The 18,693-nt window shown below is 40.8% G+C and overlaps 1 protein-coding gene and 1 long non-coding RNA gene across 4 annotated transcripts in view; one reads left to right on the top strand and one right to left on the bottom strand.

Moving 5' to 3' along the window:
• LOC144583228 (uncharacterized) overlaps window positions 1-18,693 on the top strand; it is a 198,872-nt gene that overhangs the window by 28,777 nt on the left and 151,402 nt on the right. The window lies entirely within an intron of this gene.
• Window positions 1-18,693, bottom strand: part of AFG2A (AAA ATPase AFG2A) — a 208,645-nt gene that overhangs the window by 173,520 nt on the left and 16,432 nt on the right. For all 3 annotated transcript variants that reach the window (XM_073001670.2, XM_073001671.2, XM_073001672.2), the window contains exons 9-10: window positions 16,227-16,482; window positions 16-170 (exon numbers count right to left, since the gene is read on the bottom strand). In XM_073001670.2, the coding sequence (XP_072857771.2) occupies window positions 16-170; window positions 16,227-16,482 (411 nt within the window). The remainder of the gene's footprint in view (window positions 1-15; window positions 171-16,226; window positions 16,483-18,693) is intronic.

Here is an 18,693-nt window from a genome sequence, read left to right as displayed (position 1 = left end):
AAAGGAAAGACTTACTTTTGGTACATCAATTGCCACTTCCCTCATGGCACTTGGCCTTACATCATTCATCGCTTGCAGGAAATCACTGTGAGAGAGGATCACTGAGCCAGACACCTCATCATCAAGTAAGCTTGCTTTCTGCCCAAGAACTCTCTGAAAAGCATGCAATCCTAAAGAAAGTATAGAACAAAAAAATATTACATGGACTTCCTGCTCACCACAAATAAGTAACATACACCATATGCCATAAACCACAACGTGAAGATAGTTCTGTTACCTGAAATAAACAAGCAGAATAGGACAGGATAAGACTATTATTTTATAACAATGTAACAGAGATAGAATAATCCTTCTCTGTGTGTGTTCGTGCACACACACACCTGCAATATTAAAGATGAAATAGATTGATACTACTGGTATTTCTTAAATATCAGGCCAGCTTGTTGTTGTTTAGTCGCTTAGTCATGTCTGACTCTTCGTTACCCCATGGACCAGAGCACGCCAGGCCCTCCTGTCTTCCACTGCCTCCCGGAGATGGGTCAAATTCATGTTGATTGCTTTGATGACACTGTCCAAGCATCTCATCCACTGTTGCCCCCTTCTCCTCCTGCCTTCACACTTTCCCAACATCAGCATCTTTTTCAGGGAGTCTTCTCTTCCCATGAGATGGCCAAAGTATTGGAGTCTCAGCTTTAGGATCTGTCCTTCCAGTGAGCACTCAGGGTTGAGTTCCTTTAGAATTGATAGGTTTGTTCTCTTTGCAGTTCAGGGGACTCTCAAGAGTCTCCTCCAGCGCCATAATTCAAAAGCATCAATTCTTCGCCAGACAGCTTTCTTTATGGTCCAGCTCTCACTTCCATACATCACAACAGGAAAAACCATAGCTTTGACTATTCGGCCTTTGACTATGCTGTCGAGGTTTGTCATCGCTTTCCTCCCAAGAAGCAGGCATCTTTTCTTTTCTGCAGTGATCATGGAGCCCAAGAAGGTAAAATCTCTTACTGTCTCCATATCTTTCCCTTCTATTTGCCAGAAGGTGATGGGACCAGTGGCCATGATCTTAGTTTTTTGGATGTTGAGCTTCAGACCGTTTTTTGCACTCCCCTCTTTCACCCTCATTAAGAGGTTCCTTAATTCCACCTCACTTTCTGCCATCAGAGTGGTATCATTTGCATATTGAAGGTTGTTGATATTTCTTCTGGCAATCTTAATTCCGGCTTGGGATTCCTCCAGTCCTGCCTTTCGCGTGATGTATTCTGCATATAAGTTAAATAAGCTGGGGAACAATATACAACCTTGTTGTACTCTTTTCCCAATTTTGAACCAATCAGTTGTTCCATATCCAGTTCTAACTGTTGTTTCCTATCCCACGTATAGGTTTCTCAGGAGATAGATAAGATGATCAGGCACTCCCATTTCTTAAAGGACTTACAATAGTTTGCTGTGGTCCACACAGTCAAAGGCTTTTGCATAGTCAATGAAGCAGAAGTTTTTCTGGAACTCTCAGGCTTTCTCCATAATCCAGTGCATGTTAGCAATTTGGTCTCTAGTTCCTCTGCCCCTTCGAAATCAGGTCAGCTAGGGACCGTAAAAAGGCAACACTGACCCTGCCTACAGATTTACAAATTACAGTGAGGTCCCTGTATCGACATGAGAATCAATTCCTTGATCTACCCTGACACCGTGGATATATAAACCCTGTATGTATAACATACAAGGAGGCAAGACAAAGGCCACAAGGAGGTGCCCTTATATGTTGTGAATTCCCAGTGTGGTGTAGTGCAGGGGTTCCCAATCCCCGGTCCGGGCCAAGGAGACAGATCTCCCGTTTCTCCCCGCTCGCACTGGTGGGCCACTGGTGTAGTGGATAGCATGACAGACTAGGACTCAGGAGACCGGGGTTTGAATCCCCGCTTGGCCATGGAACTCACTGTAGGAGTGGAACTGGTAAAACCACACACACACACTTTGACCTTCCCCAAGAACATCTTCTGAATGCTCAAAAGCAAGTCTGGAGGGCTGGGAAACCTTCAAAAAAGCCTATGAGGTGCAAAAGCCTATGAGGAGCAGAGGGGGGAATTTGTGGTAAGCAAACTTAAGTCAAAATATTGCCGTGTTTAACAATATCCACTTTGACTACTACAGAACAATTTTTAGTAAAGAACTCCTTCCATGCAGTTCTGCATATGCAGTATGCACAACTGCATGGAAGTTACATGCACTGCAACATGATTTACAAGGAATTATTGATCTAGCCAGATTCAAATACACCAACACCAACATTTGAAACAATAAACCAGCTATTTGCTCACATCATTTGTTGTTGTTATGTGCTGTTAAATCAGAACCAACCTATAGAGACTATAATAGGGCTTTCAAGGTAAGTGAGATATTTAAGGTGTGGTTTTACCAGTTCTGCACACCCTCAGTAAGCTTCCATGTTGAGCAAGGATATGAACCCAGGCCTCCTGAGTCCTAAACCATCACTCTATTTACTACAACAAAATGGTTCAGAACACTGGGACACAAAAAAATAAAGTTCTGTGTTAAAAATTTCACTTCCTATTGTAGAAAGTACAGTGGTGCCTCACATGACAACGTTAATTCGTCCCGCGAAAATCACTGTAAAACGAAAATGTCGTCATGCGATTTTTAAAAGCCCATAGAAACGCATTTTCACTTGACGACGATTTCGTTCTACAGCGATTTTGCTGGAACGTATTATCATCGTCAAGCGGGGCACCACTGTATTTGAACAAGTAAAAGAAGTACTGTATGTTTTACATCTGTTTCCTGATTTTAAAAATGGGCATCTTATGGTTTTCATCAAAGATACACAGTACTTCTCATCTGTCACAAACCTCTTGTGATAAAATTTGGTACATAGAAGGGAATATTTCACAACATCCTGTCTTATTTTCTTTATATGACATACATTTTCAAATAAGTTACTCTTGCCCTATACTGCATATGTTCAAGATTAAGGCCAACGCAAGTAGGCTATTCAAGAAGCAGACATCAATCCTCCCCTTCCCCCATAAGCCCTTTCCAGTCTGCAAGAAATGCAACAGATAATTGCTGATGGACTGTGATACATGAGAAATCAGGTGGAAGCACCTTCTGCAAACACAGCTTCACTCATAGAAGGTGCTGCAACCCTTTGTGTTGTCTCTTTTTTTGCAAGCTGAAAGGACCTTCGTGTGGAAAGATAAATCAGTGGTAAGGCCAAGAGGGAGATGGACAACACAGGCATGTTGAGTCACATAGTATGTCCAGACGCATGACTGAAATGTCATGGTGGAGAAGGGGAGGGGGATAGACTGAAAGGAAGTCAACAATAAAGGACTTAACAGGAGGAAACAAAAAAGAGCACTAAAACTGCACCAAAAAGCATCAGCTTCCTATGGTGGTTATAGTGTTGGTCTATGCCTCAGAAAATCTGGGTTAAAAGGTCCACTCAGCCATGAAACTCACAGGGTAACCATGGGCCAGCCACAGTCTCTCAACCTGACCTACCTAACAGGGTTATTGTGAGGAAAAAGCACAGAAAGGCCAGCAACATTTGCTGCTTTGAGTTCAGTGGAGGAGCGAGAGCCAGACAGAAATGCATTCAGCATAGGAATGGAGGTCCTCATTTCTATCCATCACATTGCATGTGCCTAAATCCACTTTTCTACAGCTGAGCAACACAGCTGTTGTAATCTTAAATCTTAAAAAAAAATTTAAAAAAGGAACACAGGCCAGAACTCTGCAAATTAATCCTTAATCTCTTAAGGTACTAGCTTGTGCACGTCATTCCATAGGCCAACGCTCATTGTAAAATGTTGTTTCAATTAAAGCAATAATGAGATACAGACCAAAGGCAAGTTTTCCATTCTTCCTGTTTCCTCTTGTTAGCAACATTGGTTGCTGCCCTCCCTATTGACCCCTGACCTTAAACAGCGGTTGCATTATTGCCTAGAAAAGATCAAGTCAGTACCTTGCCAGGATGATATACAACCCTCTTTAAAAGATAAATAACTTCTTTTAAAAAAAATATCAAAAGCAGGCCTCTAATTTGTAGGATGACACAAGTCTTCAGCAATGAACTCACATTGTGTTTAAATACAATATTGAGGGGGGAAAAAGATCTGGCTGGCGAAATGACAATTTTTAAAGTGGGATCCTTGCAGCAATGCTGGATCAGATGCAGCCTTTATTCTATATTTCAAGGTAACTTTAAGCGCAAACTTATGACTCATTTATTTCCAGTAGCTCATGAACATGTTCTTTTACTACTCACTATTTTATTTTTTTATTATAAACAAAAATTATAATTGCTAATTCTCTTACAAAATCTATGTAGCCTTTTTAAAAGAGTAAGTCACTGCTGTAAAAGTATGAGCCATTTTGCATTTACCAGCATTGTCCCAAAACTGACTTATAGATTTACCAACAATGGATAGCTTTTTAAAGGTATATACATAAAAGCACTAACACAAGAATAGAGAGGAAAACTGTGCACTAGTGCAGTTCAATTATTTTTCCCAGTTGTGCAAGCAGTAGCCAAATGTGCTTTGACAGAAAGATCCTTATTAGTTAACTAATCTAATACCCCAGCAGAGCTTTGACATACTTAACTAGAAACAATTTGTCACTTATTCTTGTGTTCCTCTAATGGAGGTAAAACTAAGGGCTCTTCCAGGTAGGACAACTGCATTGCTTTGGTCTCCCTTTTTGTTGAAATTTACCTAGATTTATCAGGATGCACTGGGACAAGAGTTCAACCCAATAAGGAGGAGTAGGGCCATGTGCAGCTCCAGAAAGAATTAAAGAAACAGCTCCCAAGACTGTTGAAGTAATCTCTATCTTTGTCCTCTTGTTCAAGTGTTGAAAGTGAGCAACACTTTAAAGTGAAATGACACAGTGCAGAAAAGAAGTGGGCTGGACTGAAAAGATGTCAATGGTGAAAGAACTCAACTGCGGGAAACAAAAGCAGCTGTCTAACTGCCTAAATAACACAAACAAATTATCTCTCCCCTCTCCCCTTATATGGATCAGAAGTATGGAAGGTCATGCTCTCTCTCTCTCTCTCTCTCTCTCTCTCTCTCTCTCTCTCTCTCTCTCTCACACACACACACACACACACACACACACACACACACACACACACACACACACACACACACACACACACACACACACACACACACACACACACACACACACACACACACACACACACACACACACACACCCTGACAGTGCCAGAACACAAAATCATCACCATCACTTTTAGATGCAGGCACCGAGACCATTTTACAGTGGTGCCCCACTTAACGATTACCCCTTTTAACAATGAAATCGCTTCACAATGTGTTTTTTGCGATTGCTATTGCGATCGCGAAACGATGATTGAATGGTTTTTTTCATTTCATGATGATCACTTTACGACGATCAGAAAACAGCTGATTGTCGGGTTTCAAAATGGCCGCCCGCTGTTCAAAATGGCTCCACGCTGTGCTTAGGACGGATTCCTCGCATTACAGGCAATAGAAAATGGCCGCCCTATGGAGGATCTTCGCTGGACGCTGAGGTATTTTGCCCACTGGAACGCACTGAGCAGTTTTCAATGCGTTCCAATGGGCTTTTTACTTTCGCTTGACGACGATTTCGTTCTACAGCGATTTCGCTGGAACGGATTAACGTCGTCAAGCAAGGCACAACTGTATAAAGAAGAAAGGGGAATTAAGAACATTTCGTTCTTGGCCGAAAGCAACAGAATGAAATTCAAAAGGGATAAGCGCAAAGTACTGCACCTCAGAAAAAGAAACCAATTGCACAGATACAAGATGGGGATACATGACTCAGCAAAACTACGATCGAGAAGGATCTTGGAATTACCGTAAATCACAAACTAAATATGAGCCAATAGTGTGATGTGGCTACAAAAAAGGCTAATGCTATTTTAGGCTGAATTAATAGAAGTTTAATTTCCAAATCCTGCAAGGTGCTAGTTCGCCTCTATTCACCACTGGTTAGGCCTCACCTTGAGTACTGTGTCCAGTTCTGGACACCACACTTCAAGAAGGATGCTAACAAATTGGAACAAGTTCAGAGGAGGGTGACAAGGATGATCAGGGGGCTGTAAACCAAGTCTTATGAGAAAAGGCTGAAAGAATTGGGCATGTTTAGCCTTGAGAAAAGAAGACTGAGGGGTGATATGATAGCACTTTCCAAATATTTGAAAGGCTGTCATACAAAGGAGAGGCAAGATCTGTTCTTGATCATCCCAGAGTGCAGTACACGCTCATTGTTGTAGAGTTGTAGACTCAAGGATGTGTGCCTTCATACAGCGCCACTGCTGGTTCATGCTCTTCTGTGGACACTGAGGCAACGCTGAGGTGGACGGGAGGAGAGTGTATATGCAGGTGTTTGAGCATTTTAAACAGCAAGTGAGTCTTCTGGTTGTTTCTGAGAAAAGAAAAAGAATAACCTTTCCAAAAGAAGCACTAGCTATGATTGTGAATAGCTGGGAGAGGAGGCTTTAGTTAGCTGGTAAGAGTAAAACTTTTTCCAAACTTTTCAGTGCAACAGATTAATAGCTATTGGCACTTGCTTACAAAACTTTAAAATGAAGAAAAAAACATTCTATTCAGACCCTTGTTGTAAACAATCATCTTAAGGATAGAATTAATTATTCTTCAGTGGGACTATTGGCACAGACAGTGGGCTGATTAACACAGCCAACATCACTAATTTAAAAAAAAATCTCTGTTCTCACACAGTGAACTCAATAACACCGGTGATGATATCTTAGGCTTTCCTGAAGGATGTATTTTGCTCTTTGTATATATACACATCTCCTTCATGAACAGCCCTGTGGGCTTTTGTGGATGAAGGATGACCTAGGGATTCTAAAAATAAAAATGAAATAATCCTTTTTAATGTATGCATTTTCTGTATTCCTTCTCCACACGCCAAATTTATCAGAGAAATTCAGTTTAAGATGTATTAATTACTCAAACATTTATTTTAAACATGGGGAAGGGATGTGTGTTACACTACGAATTAACTATGAAAGCAGTACAAGATATGTCCTGTTCATACAAGTACAATAACCCTTAGGTCTTTTGCAACCTGAACACTGCAGGTTCAATCAGCAAAACTACTGCATGGAGGCACATGTAATTTATGGTCCTTCATGAATAATCCAGTATCTGCTAAAACATGCCTATTGGCCTGAACAGATGTTATGGCAAGGCACAAGAGGGGGAAAACAGATATTTTCATTTTCAAGAATTCTATTACATAGATTTTCCCCCTATGACTGTACACACTTGCTTTATAGCCAAGCCAGTGTGTCAGGAGGATTACTGTTTTCAGGTGTAGACGTATTCACAGTTGAAAAATAGGTAACAGTAGAGCAAAAAAGGAAGACAACAACAAGAGACTATAGATGAGCAAAACACTAGTTCTTCGTTAGAAGTGATCCAAATAAAACCTAGCTTCATTGTGAGATAATAACTTACCAGTAGCATTTTCTCATCAAACTCTATAATTCTGATGGTAAATGTTCCCCCTGCTCTTTCAAACTCTATTAGAAGCTCAGATCAAAACAATCAGTACTACAAATTTTTACAAGCCCCCCTCCTCCGTTTTCACACTCTCTGAAGTATCCTTCAAACACAGAAAAGTAATTTTCTCCTAATATTATGAGAATATTCACCTTCATTCATGTTAGATGGGTAATCCTCCATTTTGCATATGGTTGAAAAAAAGGCAAAAAAGCAGCAGAAAAAGTAGGTATCCCATCAGAGAGGTCATCTCATTCAAAGCCACTCTTGTTGCCATTTAATTGGGAAAGCTCAGATTCAGTATGCCTTACAGATGTGGATGGGCTTGCGTGCGCTCAGAGGATTGTTTTTGCTACACTGTCACCTCCATGTTGGATGAAGCTCAAGAAGTCCCCACTCTGCATGGAGATTTTCTCGTTTGCTTCTCCGGATTAAGACAGCCCAAATCCTGTTACTTAGTGTAGTAAATTGCAGTAGACTAGACCATTGAATCAACACAGATTTAGTAGCCAACTCTTCCCCAAGTTCCTTTGATTCAAATGGCTCTACAGTAATTACAATTCGATACATACTAAAGTAAGTCACAGCTAGATTAGTCTAAGTTCAATCAATGGAATTTAGTGAGGAGCTGACCCATCAAATTCCCATTGATTCAGTGAACCTACTTTAGCGCAATTTACCTACATTAAGCAAGAGAATTTTGGCCAATATTAACAGTTATGCATAATGGGACCATCAGGCTTCTCTGCTGCTTTTTTCTAAAATTCTATTATTGTTCTATTAAGACCAGGTAAGTGGCCTAAACATAATAACAGGCAAACAAACAGATAAAAAGTCTAGGTTGGATACAAATGTCATAAGCTAGTAGCATGATGGATCTGCTTAGATTTTACAAATATATATCCAAATGTTTACATTTGGGAAGCCAAAGCAATGTCAGGAATACAGGTATGGCAGCTAGAATGTTGAACTTCCGCATAGGACCAGACCAGTCTTCTGATTCCTGCTAAACTATGGAACATACTTTTTGTAACTGCATCAAATAAGCCCCAGCTGCAGATCTTGATGTGTGTCAATGTTTAAAATCACTGCTTTCACATTAAACAGGACAAATATATTCAGTCTTGAGAAAGCTGTTTTGAAATAAATGCATTAATATTAAAAATAAAATTAAAATGTTACTCTCTAGATGCACCAATTGGCTTGTCCTTCTGTTTAACATAGAAATAACAATTCTAATGTTAACATTTTATTTCCAAGCTCTGTGCAAAAATCCATATATCAATGGACTAAAAAGTTTGCCACCTGAAAATCATTTATGCTTCCTGAACATTCTCCCATTCTGTGTGGATCAGACAGTGTACCCATATTTCTGTTTACTCAGAAATCAGTCCCACTTAGGGAGTATATACACAAGTAAGCATGTGTTTGATTGCAGCCCAAGACTGTTATTTCTTCCACTTCATTCATTAAAAGGGGGGAGGGGGGGACAAAGGATGGTGGGACTTGTTTCTGGATACAAACAGATCAACATGTGCCATCTCGTTTTGTACATGTTCCCTCAAGCATCAACATCCAGATGTAACTACTTCTACATAAAAGTAATTACTCTGAACCAATGTTCTTAGAAAACAGCCCACAAAAACATATGTTACAGCTTAAGTCAACAAAAATCATTATGCCTTGCATGCAGGCAAACAAGCAGCAATATTTCAGATATTTCTTGAGAGAAAATGATTATTCACTTTGTTTTCAAACGACATTCTGCCGACATATATTTTCAATCAAGAACTCACAGGCAATCAAGAACTTGTAAAAGTGATTTTTATGTTAACAATTAAGACCCCATATCCACTGGGGATTGATTCCAAGCCCCACCACAGATACTGAAAACTATGGATAATAGCAAACACTATATATAAAGACAGACAGTATGGTAGAAGGGGACACAAACCAGAAAACAATTATTTTCACATGTATTATCAGAACTGGCCACTAGAGGGAGCCAGAGACCATGCTATGTATTCTTCACTATCAAGCAGGGTCTCTGGTTCCCTATAACGGTGAGTTGCGGTGATACATGTGAAAATATTTTTACTGAATTAAAAAAAATCTTTTTAATATTTTCAGTCCATGGATAAGTGAAACTGCAGATACTGATCCTACTGTATACTGGGGCATAAAGCAGTTTGTCACCTCCAGGCAGCATAGGGACGCCTAGAATACTGCAAGGAATAAGAAAGTTAAAAGTTTGGAACTACTTCTTTTTCAAAGTAATTCATTAGTTATTAGTCATTCTTCTGCAATAATGTATTAGTCACTAAGCATTCCTTTAGGTATTTACTCACAGGGGACAGAATCCTGTTACTTATGCACTTTGGCATAAACACAAACATCTGCTATCTAGATTGGTAACTTCAAATATGGCCCACATTCCTATCAGAATTTTACTCCAAAGTAGGTGAAACTGTGTAACTCACAGTGATGAACTGTAGCTAATTAACAAAATGCTAGTTGTATAACAGTCATATGACCAAGCACACCACTGGTACAATGCTAACTAGCCACAATCTGCTGCCACAATTTCATTCTCCCCTGAATAACTTTCCGATAGGATTTTGTCCTGTGCTTTTCTTCCCTGCAAGTTCCCAATAATCCCTTAACGCTTTTTAAAGTCTTCTGAATGCTTACAGTTATAAATTTTCACTTATATGTCCCATTCTCCACCACATATGTGTGCCTATTCCACCTCATTTTTCCACCTCCACATCTTAATGTGTCTATATCTTCATAATCTGTTCAAAAGTTAACACCTCTGTTTTTCTCAGACATTCCAACACTACTAGGTTGTTGTGAAATGAAAACAGGGAACCAGGTACTTGCTTTGAGAGATTTCCTTGAGGAACAAAGGTGGGTTAAAATTGTAATTTGTAGAAGGCTTTTAATGTGCAGAAACTTGGCAGGTTGTCTCCTGCTTCTAGTTATTTATTCATTATTACTTTCTCAATTCAAGCTGATAAAATCACACTGTGCGTATGTAGCATGAGAGAGAGCAAACTGTACCTGATTCCTTGCCAGCCTCTGTATTTAATACTTAAACAATCACAATAATTATACTAGTATGCAACTTTTTATAATGTCCCCACTGTAAAATTAAGGTTTCTTTGCTGAAATACAGAGATTACCAAAGAGAAACAGAACTGGGAACAGCTGGATAAAACTGGATTTACAATTCTCAATTCCACTGGGATTTATTTAAATACTGTTCTGGTTTTAAATTAACTGTGAAGTAGCCCACTTAGTACAAGTCAATGGAACCTTCTTATCACTTAAGTCGAGCATATCTAGCAGAAAAACTCTTTTCAATGGTCTGATGCAGGGAAGAAGATAATTTAAGTCATGCATTGTACGAAGCTGTCAGCACAGCACCACAGTTGCCGCACGGACCCTCCCTCCACTACCCAGGCCAGCTGGCCCAGTCACCATCCACCATGCACCGCCAGGGTCCTCCTTACCCAGTGGCGCTCCAGTCCAAGTAGCAACTCAGGCTGCCCTTCCACACTTCCTACTGCAGCGAACCACTCACTGGCTGCATGGGGAGAATCCCTGTCCAGCCTCCTTGTCAGAGTGGTTAGCTGCTGGAGGAGGCAGGGAAGGGCAATCTGTCACTGGAGGACCCCAATGGGGTGCAATAGATAGTGAGTGGGTCCGGGGTGGGTGGGAGAGGATCTGTGCAGCACCTGTGGTGCCACACTGACAGCTCTGTATGACACGGATTGACTTAAGTTGTGCCCACCTCTGCCTGCAGTGTTAATGACACGCAGTGCACTTACTATCAACTTTTTAACAACACTTTTCTGCATCCTCTTCCCTGCATCAGATCACTGACAAGGGTTTTGCACTAGCTTCATACAACGCTGCACTTAAGCTGTGCCTATCTCTAGTCACTGGCATGTTTGTTAATGCACCAGTCTTATCTTCCAATCGGCTGGTTTGTACAGCTTAAATTAATATAGCCTCCCTGTATTTAAAATAGCAAAATCTTTGCATATAGTTCCAATTATTCATATCCCATCTTTATATTTTCAAAAATGAAAATGCTTAGAACTGCCAACCCAAACTAAATCTATTAAAACCTGGTGATAATGGACAGAAGTTGATGGTTACATTTGTACAATTCAGAAATATACCTAAAAGTATAGGACCTTAAAATATTTCAGGGGCTAACTTTCATAAACCCCCTAAGCACTACCATTCACTTCTTTTCTTCAGCTCTCACACATCACTTTACCCAGATGCCTTTTGAATTCAGAAGAATTTAGGGAGCACTTTGAACTAGAACTTCAAGAAGGCACAGTTCCCAGAATTCTGAGCCAGCAGCCAAGGGGGCCGGTGGTTGAAGGATTCTGGGAATTTAGAAGTTGAGTCATAGCAACCGGACTTCTTATTAGGTTGAAACGTTTTGCTAGTCATCCAAATACCCGGTTTCCCTGAAAATAAGACCTAACCTGAAAATGAGCCCTAGTACAGTGGGGTCTTGACTTGAGAACTTAATCCGTATTGGAAGGCGGTTCTCAAGTCAAAAAGTCTGTAAGTCAAGTCTCCATTGACCTACAGTGCACTGAAAACCGATTAATCCCGTAACAGGCCGTTTTTGTTCCATTTTGGTTTTTTTCTGGTCTGTAAGTCAAATCTCAGTCTGCAAGTCAAACCTAAATTTTGCGGCCAGAGAAGTCTGTAACTCAAAAAGTCTGTAAGTCAAGCCGTCTGTAAGTCAAGGGTCCACTGTATGATTTTTTCAGGATGCTCAAAATATAAGCCCTACCCCAAAAATAAGCCCTAGTTAAGCGAAACCCCGCCCTCCACCATTGTGCAGCATTGTGCAGCACCCAGATGACATGACAGTAAAATAAAACATCCCCTGAAAATAAGCCCTAGTGTGGTTTTTGGAGCAAAAATTAATATAAGACCCTGTCTTGTTTTCGGGGAAACACGGTAGCTTCTTGGATGAGTAGTGCAACGTTTCAATCTACTATAATAAAGAAGCCCAGTTGCCACAACTCATCTTCCAGATAACCTCACCTGGTTGACTAGGAATCTTCACAGATATGATTCTGGGAATTGTATTCCAAAAACTAAGTTTTCAAGCTTTGTTTTGGAGGTTCTGAAAGACAGCAGGGAAGGCAATGTCTGCAATAGTTAGCTAGACACAGAATGTAAGTATGCATGAATGAATGGAATGTGTGCTGACATCTCCCTGATGCAACTAAACAACAAAGGGCAAGCTGCATGTGTGTCACCAATGTGATATGGAATACTGTTTCTGTCTTGAACTCTCAATAGGTCAGCACAATACAGTATCAATCAGCAGCTGTCCCACAACTACTACTTCAGAGAAAAAGCACGTGTACTATTCCTTTCCTCATTTATTCTGTCTTACATGGATTGCTGCCTTGTTGTGGCGAAGGGGCTTGAGTAACTCAGAGAAGCTATGGGCTATGCCGTGCAGGGCCACACAAGATGGACAGGTCATACTGGAGAGTTCCGACTAAACGCAATCCACCTGGAGCAGGCAGTGGCAAGCCACTCCAGTATCTTTGCCAAGAAAGCCCCACGATCAGAAACAAAAGGCTAAAAGCTATGACGTTGGAAGATGGGACCCTCAGGTCAGAAAGTGTCCAACATGCTACTGAGGAAGAGCGGAGGACAAGTACAAGTAGCTCCAGAGCTAATGAAGTGGTTGGGCCAAAGCCGAAAGGACGCTCAGCTGTGGACGTGCCTGGAAGTGAAAGGAAAGACATCACCTTGCCAACAAAAATCCGAATAGTCAAAGTTATGGTTTTCCCTGTAGTAATGTATGGAAGTGAGAGCTGGACCATAAAGAAAGCTGACTGCCGAAGAATTGATGCTTCTGAATTGTGGTGTTGGAGGAGGCTCTTGAGAGTCCCCTGGACTGCAAGGAGAACAAAACTGTCCATTCTAAAGGAAATCAACCCTGAGTGCTCACTGGAAGGACAGATCCTGAAGCTGAGGCTCCAATACTTTGGCCATCTCCCTGGAAAAGACCCTGATGTTGGGAAAGTGTGAAGGCAGAAGGGGATGACAGAAGATGAGAATGTTGGACAGTGTCATCGAAGCAACCAACATGAATTTAACCCAACTCCGGGAGGCAGTGGAAGAGAGGAGGGCCTGGCGTGCTCTGGTCCATGGGGTCACGAAGAGTCAGACACGACTAAACGACTAAACAATAACAACTATTCCTTTCCTCATTTATTCTGTCTTACAACATTTGCATGTTTTTAAAGTCTGCATAGTGTAGTCATTATCATCTTAAAGATAAGCACAGACATTTTGCAAACCAGCATTTCCTTCCACTCTAAACAAAATGGTCCTTCTCTGTTCCTGGGGGGAAGAGAAAGTTATATTTATCATCCATTTCTCTTCAAAACCTATAGGCAGCCTTAGAAGGACAAGTTTATAATGAAATACTATATTTGGAATCCTATGTTGCTAAGCACTGCAGAACACTCAACACTGTTTATTCATTCACATCCTCACTACCTAATAACATGTCACATTATGCTGTTTTTTAAAAAAAATCCATTGGTAGTCCCTCTATTACCATAAACATTTAGTGAAATAAAATGCTTTCTGGACAGATAATCAGGACAGCAACATGACTGTAAAAGAATACAAACATACTATCATTCAGTAGTGACAGACATTCAGTAGTAAAATTAAAAAATAAATACTCTGCATTATGGCAAAAAAAACCCAAAATTAGATCAATTCCAGTCAGAAAAGGAAACAACAGAGAGCTATGATACCAATTCAAAGCTTGTAGCATTCCTCCACCTTCCACTTGAACATTTTTATTAATATCTCTTGCCTTTAAAAGACCCAAGTTGAGAAGCTAACACACGTTTTAGGTAAGGAGCTTATACAATTTTTGCAAAACAGATTGTTCAAGACACCCTACGACTGATGCTTTGAAGAAGACAGATAATGGTAAGCCAAGCATCAGAGCAAAATTTCCACAGGAAAGAAAAACTGAACAAGATTCATGGGGAATAGGATGGTGTAAGGGACAAGGGTGTAGGGAAGACAGTAGTAGGAAAGGACAACATTTCTCAGTAAAAAAAAACCTGTCTTTTAATGGGAGAAAAATCAGTCTGGCATGCTCAACCCTAATGCTGTCTTGAAAACAGTTCAAAATACAAACTTCAAGTGCAAAGCATTGAAGAGCTAACCTAGAAGTCTCCACAGTTTTTTAAAAAAGCTGGGCTATTCCTAACCTGAAAGGTTAACACTTCATCTCTGTGCAATTTAAACTCTGACACACAACTGCTATAGAAGAATTTTGTGTAACTCATGAAAGCTTGCACTGAAATAAATGTTGGTCTTTAAGGTGCAACTCTTCTAGTTTAGTTTTTGCTATACATACTAGAAGAAAACATTTCACAGTAAGAACTCAAGAGGCCTCATCTTCTATAGTTTTTATTATGTTAGCATTAAAGTTAGTATTTTACAATAGCAGAATAAGCCAACTGAACTGGCTAGAGTTTCAGAGCAAGAATGCACAGAGTGTAGAATAAATGTGTTTTTCTGCCTCCCTGCAAATTCTTAAATCTAAAGATGCCATCTATACTCAGAGAGATTCTATACTCAGAGTGTTATTTTACATGTGGCAGATGTTTTTAGGTCACAGAAGGTAAAACTCACCTTCCACCACTAGATGTCACCCCAGTATAATTACTGATGCTTAACTATTACAAGAGAAAAATCATTCTCTATCCAAAGCTTATATATTTTTCAGTCAGTAGAGTATGGTCGAAAATAGATATCTATTTTTCATCTCCAGCTGCTTACATTAATCCCTGCTGTTTTTAATGTGAAGATTTAATTCTAACAAAGGGGAAAATCCTGTTCATTTGTACAACTGTAGACAAATGTTTGCCTCCCCTCCTCCACCCTGCAGTTGGCAGCCTGATCATGTAACAGTTGTGTGATGAGGCACACAAGATGTTGTGCAGATGTTGTGGGAGGGGAAATCACTGTGCAATTGCCTCTGAACTTGTAGAAAACTTAGCTGCATTTTAGGCAATACACCAAATAGAAAATAACGTGTTTAACACAATTCACATAAAAGAAACATACCTGAATTAGAATTATGTAAGCCATCACATTGCTTACATAGTATTTGCTCTCTTTTTTTGCATTTCAAGTAATTACATTTAAACGTACTTCCATGTCACCAAAACCCATGTACAGATTATCTTTTTCCAGTATTGAAACAAGCATGTTATAATGTGCCTTTGAACAACAGCTGCCAGTCATTACTACAATACTGTCTTTAATATATATTTTTTATTTTATGCTGCAATAGAATAGGTTCAACCAAAACAGCTTGAGAGATATTTAGTTTCCGTGACTTACAACTATCACTCTTTCCATACACAAATCCTGATTAATGATTTGTTTTCAGACAAACTATGGTTATTTCTAAAAAACAAGATTCATTGCTTAAGATTTGGAAATAAGATCATAAGGATTCATTCTGGCATGATATAAGCTACTATTACATCATTCTGAATGCCCCATAATACCTAAACCCACTTAAAGAGTATGCCAGCTGTCTTGGATTCCCTTTGTAAAGGGTGCTTCCCTTACCTGCTTCTTTGCACAATGCGGCTAGATCTGCTCCAACATATCCGTGGGTTTTGTCAGCCAACTGAGTCAACTCTTTCGTCGTCAGCGAATGAGGAACCTTGTTAAGAAGCTTACTGAGGATATCCCGCCGGTTCTGAGCATTGGGAACCCCAATTTCTATCTCCTTATCAAAGCGCCCAGGTCTTCGCAGGGCTGGATCGAGTGTGTGGAGACAATTTGTGGCTCCAAGTACAAGGAGCTGCCCTTGGTTATCTTCCTAAAACACCAACAAAAGAGAGCTTTACAGTTTCAGGAACAATGAAGTAAACCTGGGGTGAGAAAGGGCACTGCACATGGAAATGGGAGACCCCCAACCCATGGGTTTCACCATGAACCTCACTGGATGAATATTGCAAAGGGTGCACTTTTCTGGGAGCAAGACCAATTGAACACAGCAGGGCTTACTTCTCAATAAGGATATAAAGAATTCTGTGGCACTTTACAGGACAGTTCTATAAAATAACTAAGATACTTATGAAGTGCACAGTCACAGCGACAGAACAAGATGGTACTCTGGAATATCATTTTTCCTATACAGTGGTGCCTCGCTTGACGATGTTAACTCATTCCAGCGAAATCGCTATAGAGCGAAAACATCATCAAACAAAATAAAAAAACCCACTGAAATGCACTGAAAACCATTCAGTGCGTTCCAATGAGCTGAATACCTGCTCGTCCAGCGAAGATCCTCCATATGGCAGCCATTTTCGGTGCCTGTAAAGCAAGGAATCCGTCCTAGAACACAGCGGGGAGCCATTTTCATCAGCCGGTGGCCATTTTGAAACCCGACAATCAGCTGTTTGCTGATCGTCATAAAGCGAAAAATCCGTTCCCGAAGCAGGGAACCGACCATTGTTAAACGGAAAAAAAAACATTTAAACCATTGTTTTGCGTTTGCAAAAGCCTAATCGTACAGCGTTAAGCGAGGCAGTTGTTAAGCGAGGCACCACTGTACTTCCAATATACAGAGAGACTAAATCAAATAACATTTACTGTACTTACTGAGCACCACCATCTTATGACATTACAGATGACAGCCTGATGAATTAAGGAAGTTTTAAGAGCCCAATCTCAATAGAAAGAACAGGACTTAATTTTTGTAGCATCAAAAATTCCCAGCTCCATTCCAGTAGAACTCTGCTATCACATTTGCACGAAACAGAGAGGTTACTTACCTGTAACCATGATTCTTCGAGTGGTCCTCTGTGAATCCACATGAATGGGTTTAATCTGTGCCTGCACAGGACCTCTTGGAACTTTTTAGTGCTTAAAAACATGTGATTAGTGGGACGTTCCCCCGTGGAGCACATGCTCCACCCGCTTGAAGTCCCCTCAGTCCCTAAAAAGTCCACCACTGTTGGAAAAGTAGACACTGCAGAGACGACAACATGATGGATAGAGGGGAGGACAGGCAGGATGTATGGATTCACAGAGGACCACACCGAAGAACGATGGTTACAGGTAAGTAACCTCTCTTTCTTCTTTGTGGTCTCTGTGAATGCACACAAATGAGTGACTAGCAAGCTCAATTACCGGTTGGTGGGACGTCATGTCAAAAAGGGGGTAAGAACAGCTCTGCTGAAGCCAGCTTCATTCTTTGCTCTGACATCCAGCCAACAGTGAGTCACAAATGTTGAGGGGGTAGACCAGGTAGCTGCTCAACAAATGTTGGAGACATCTATGCCACAGAAAAAGATGGTAGAGGTAGACAGCCCTGGTGGAGTGGGCCTTAACAGTATCTGGTAGCAGTTCCCCCCCCCCCCAGTTCATAGGACAAGGTAATTGCCTGAACTATCTGCCGAGATAAAGTTTGGGAGGAAGCCAGAGAACCTTTGTGAGGACCATGATAACAGATGAATAGACGAGATTTCTGAAAGATTTAGTCCTGTCATCATAGAAAGCAAGGGAACATCTGACATCTAGAATATGGAGCATGTGCTCTAGGTCTTATGTTGGAGATGGAAAGAGGAAAGGGAGGACAAGAGGCTGGTTGAAGTGGAATTCTGACACAACCTTAGGTAGGAAATAAATGTCTAGATATAGGGTAACCTTGTCAGGATGAAACTGGAGATATGGGGCATCAGCTATGAGAGCTGCTATGGGAGATGCTGGCCAAATGAAGCCAGGCATGTTGCCTAAGTGAAACCGCGACAGCCATAGCCTTGGAGGCAGCGTCTGCAGTATGGCGAGCAGCTTTTCGTTGTTGTTTAGCCAGGGTGGAGGCTTCTAGATGGATGTTAAGAGCTCCAGCCCTGGAGTCCTCTGGAGCAGCCTGTAATATTGGGAGGACCTTGTTCCAGAGCTGCCTATAGTAGGCACCCATAGCAGCCTGGTAATTAGCTACTTGTATGATGAAAGATGTTAACGAGTACAGACGACATCCCAGAATGTTTAGCTTTGTGCCTTCTCTATTTGTTGGGGCTACAGA

Source organism: Pogona vitticeps, chromosome 5 (genome assembly GCF_051106095.1).
Source record: "Pogona vitticeps strain Pit_001003342236 chromosome 5, PviZW2.1, whole genome shotgun sequence".
Classification (NCBI taxonomy): Eukaryota; Metazoa; Chordata; class Lepidosauria; order Squamata; family Agamidae; genus Pogona; species Pogona vitticeps.
This window is presented reverse-complemented; position numbering and strand designations above follow the sequence as displayed.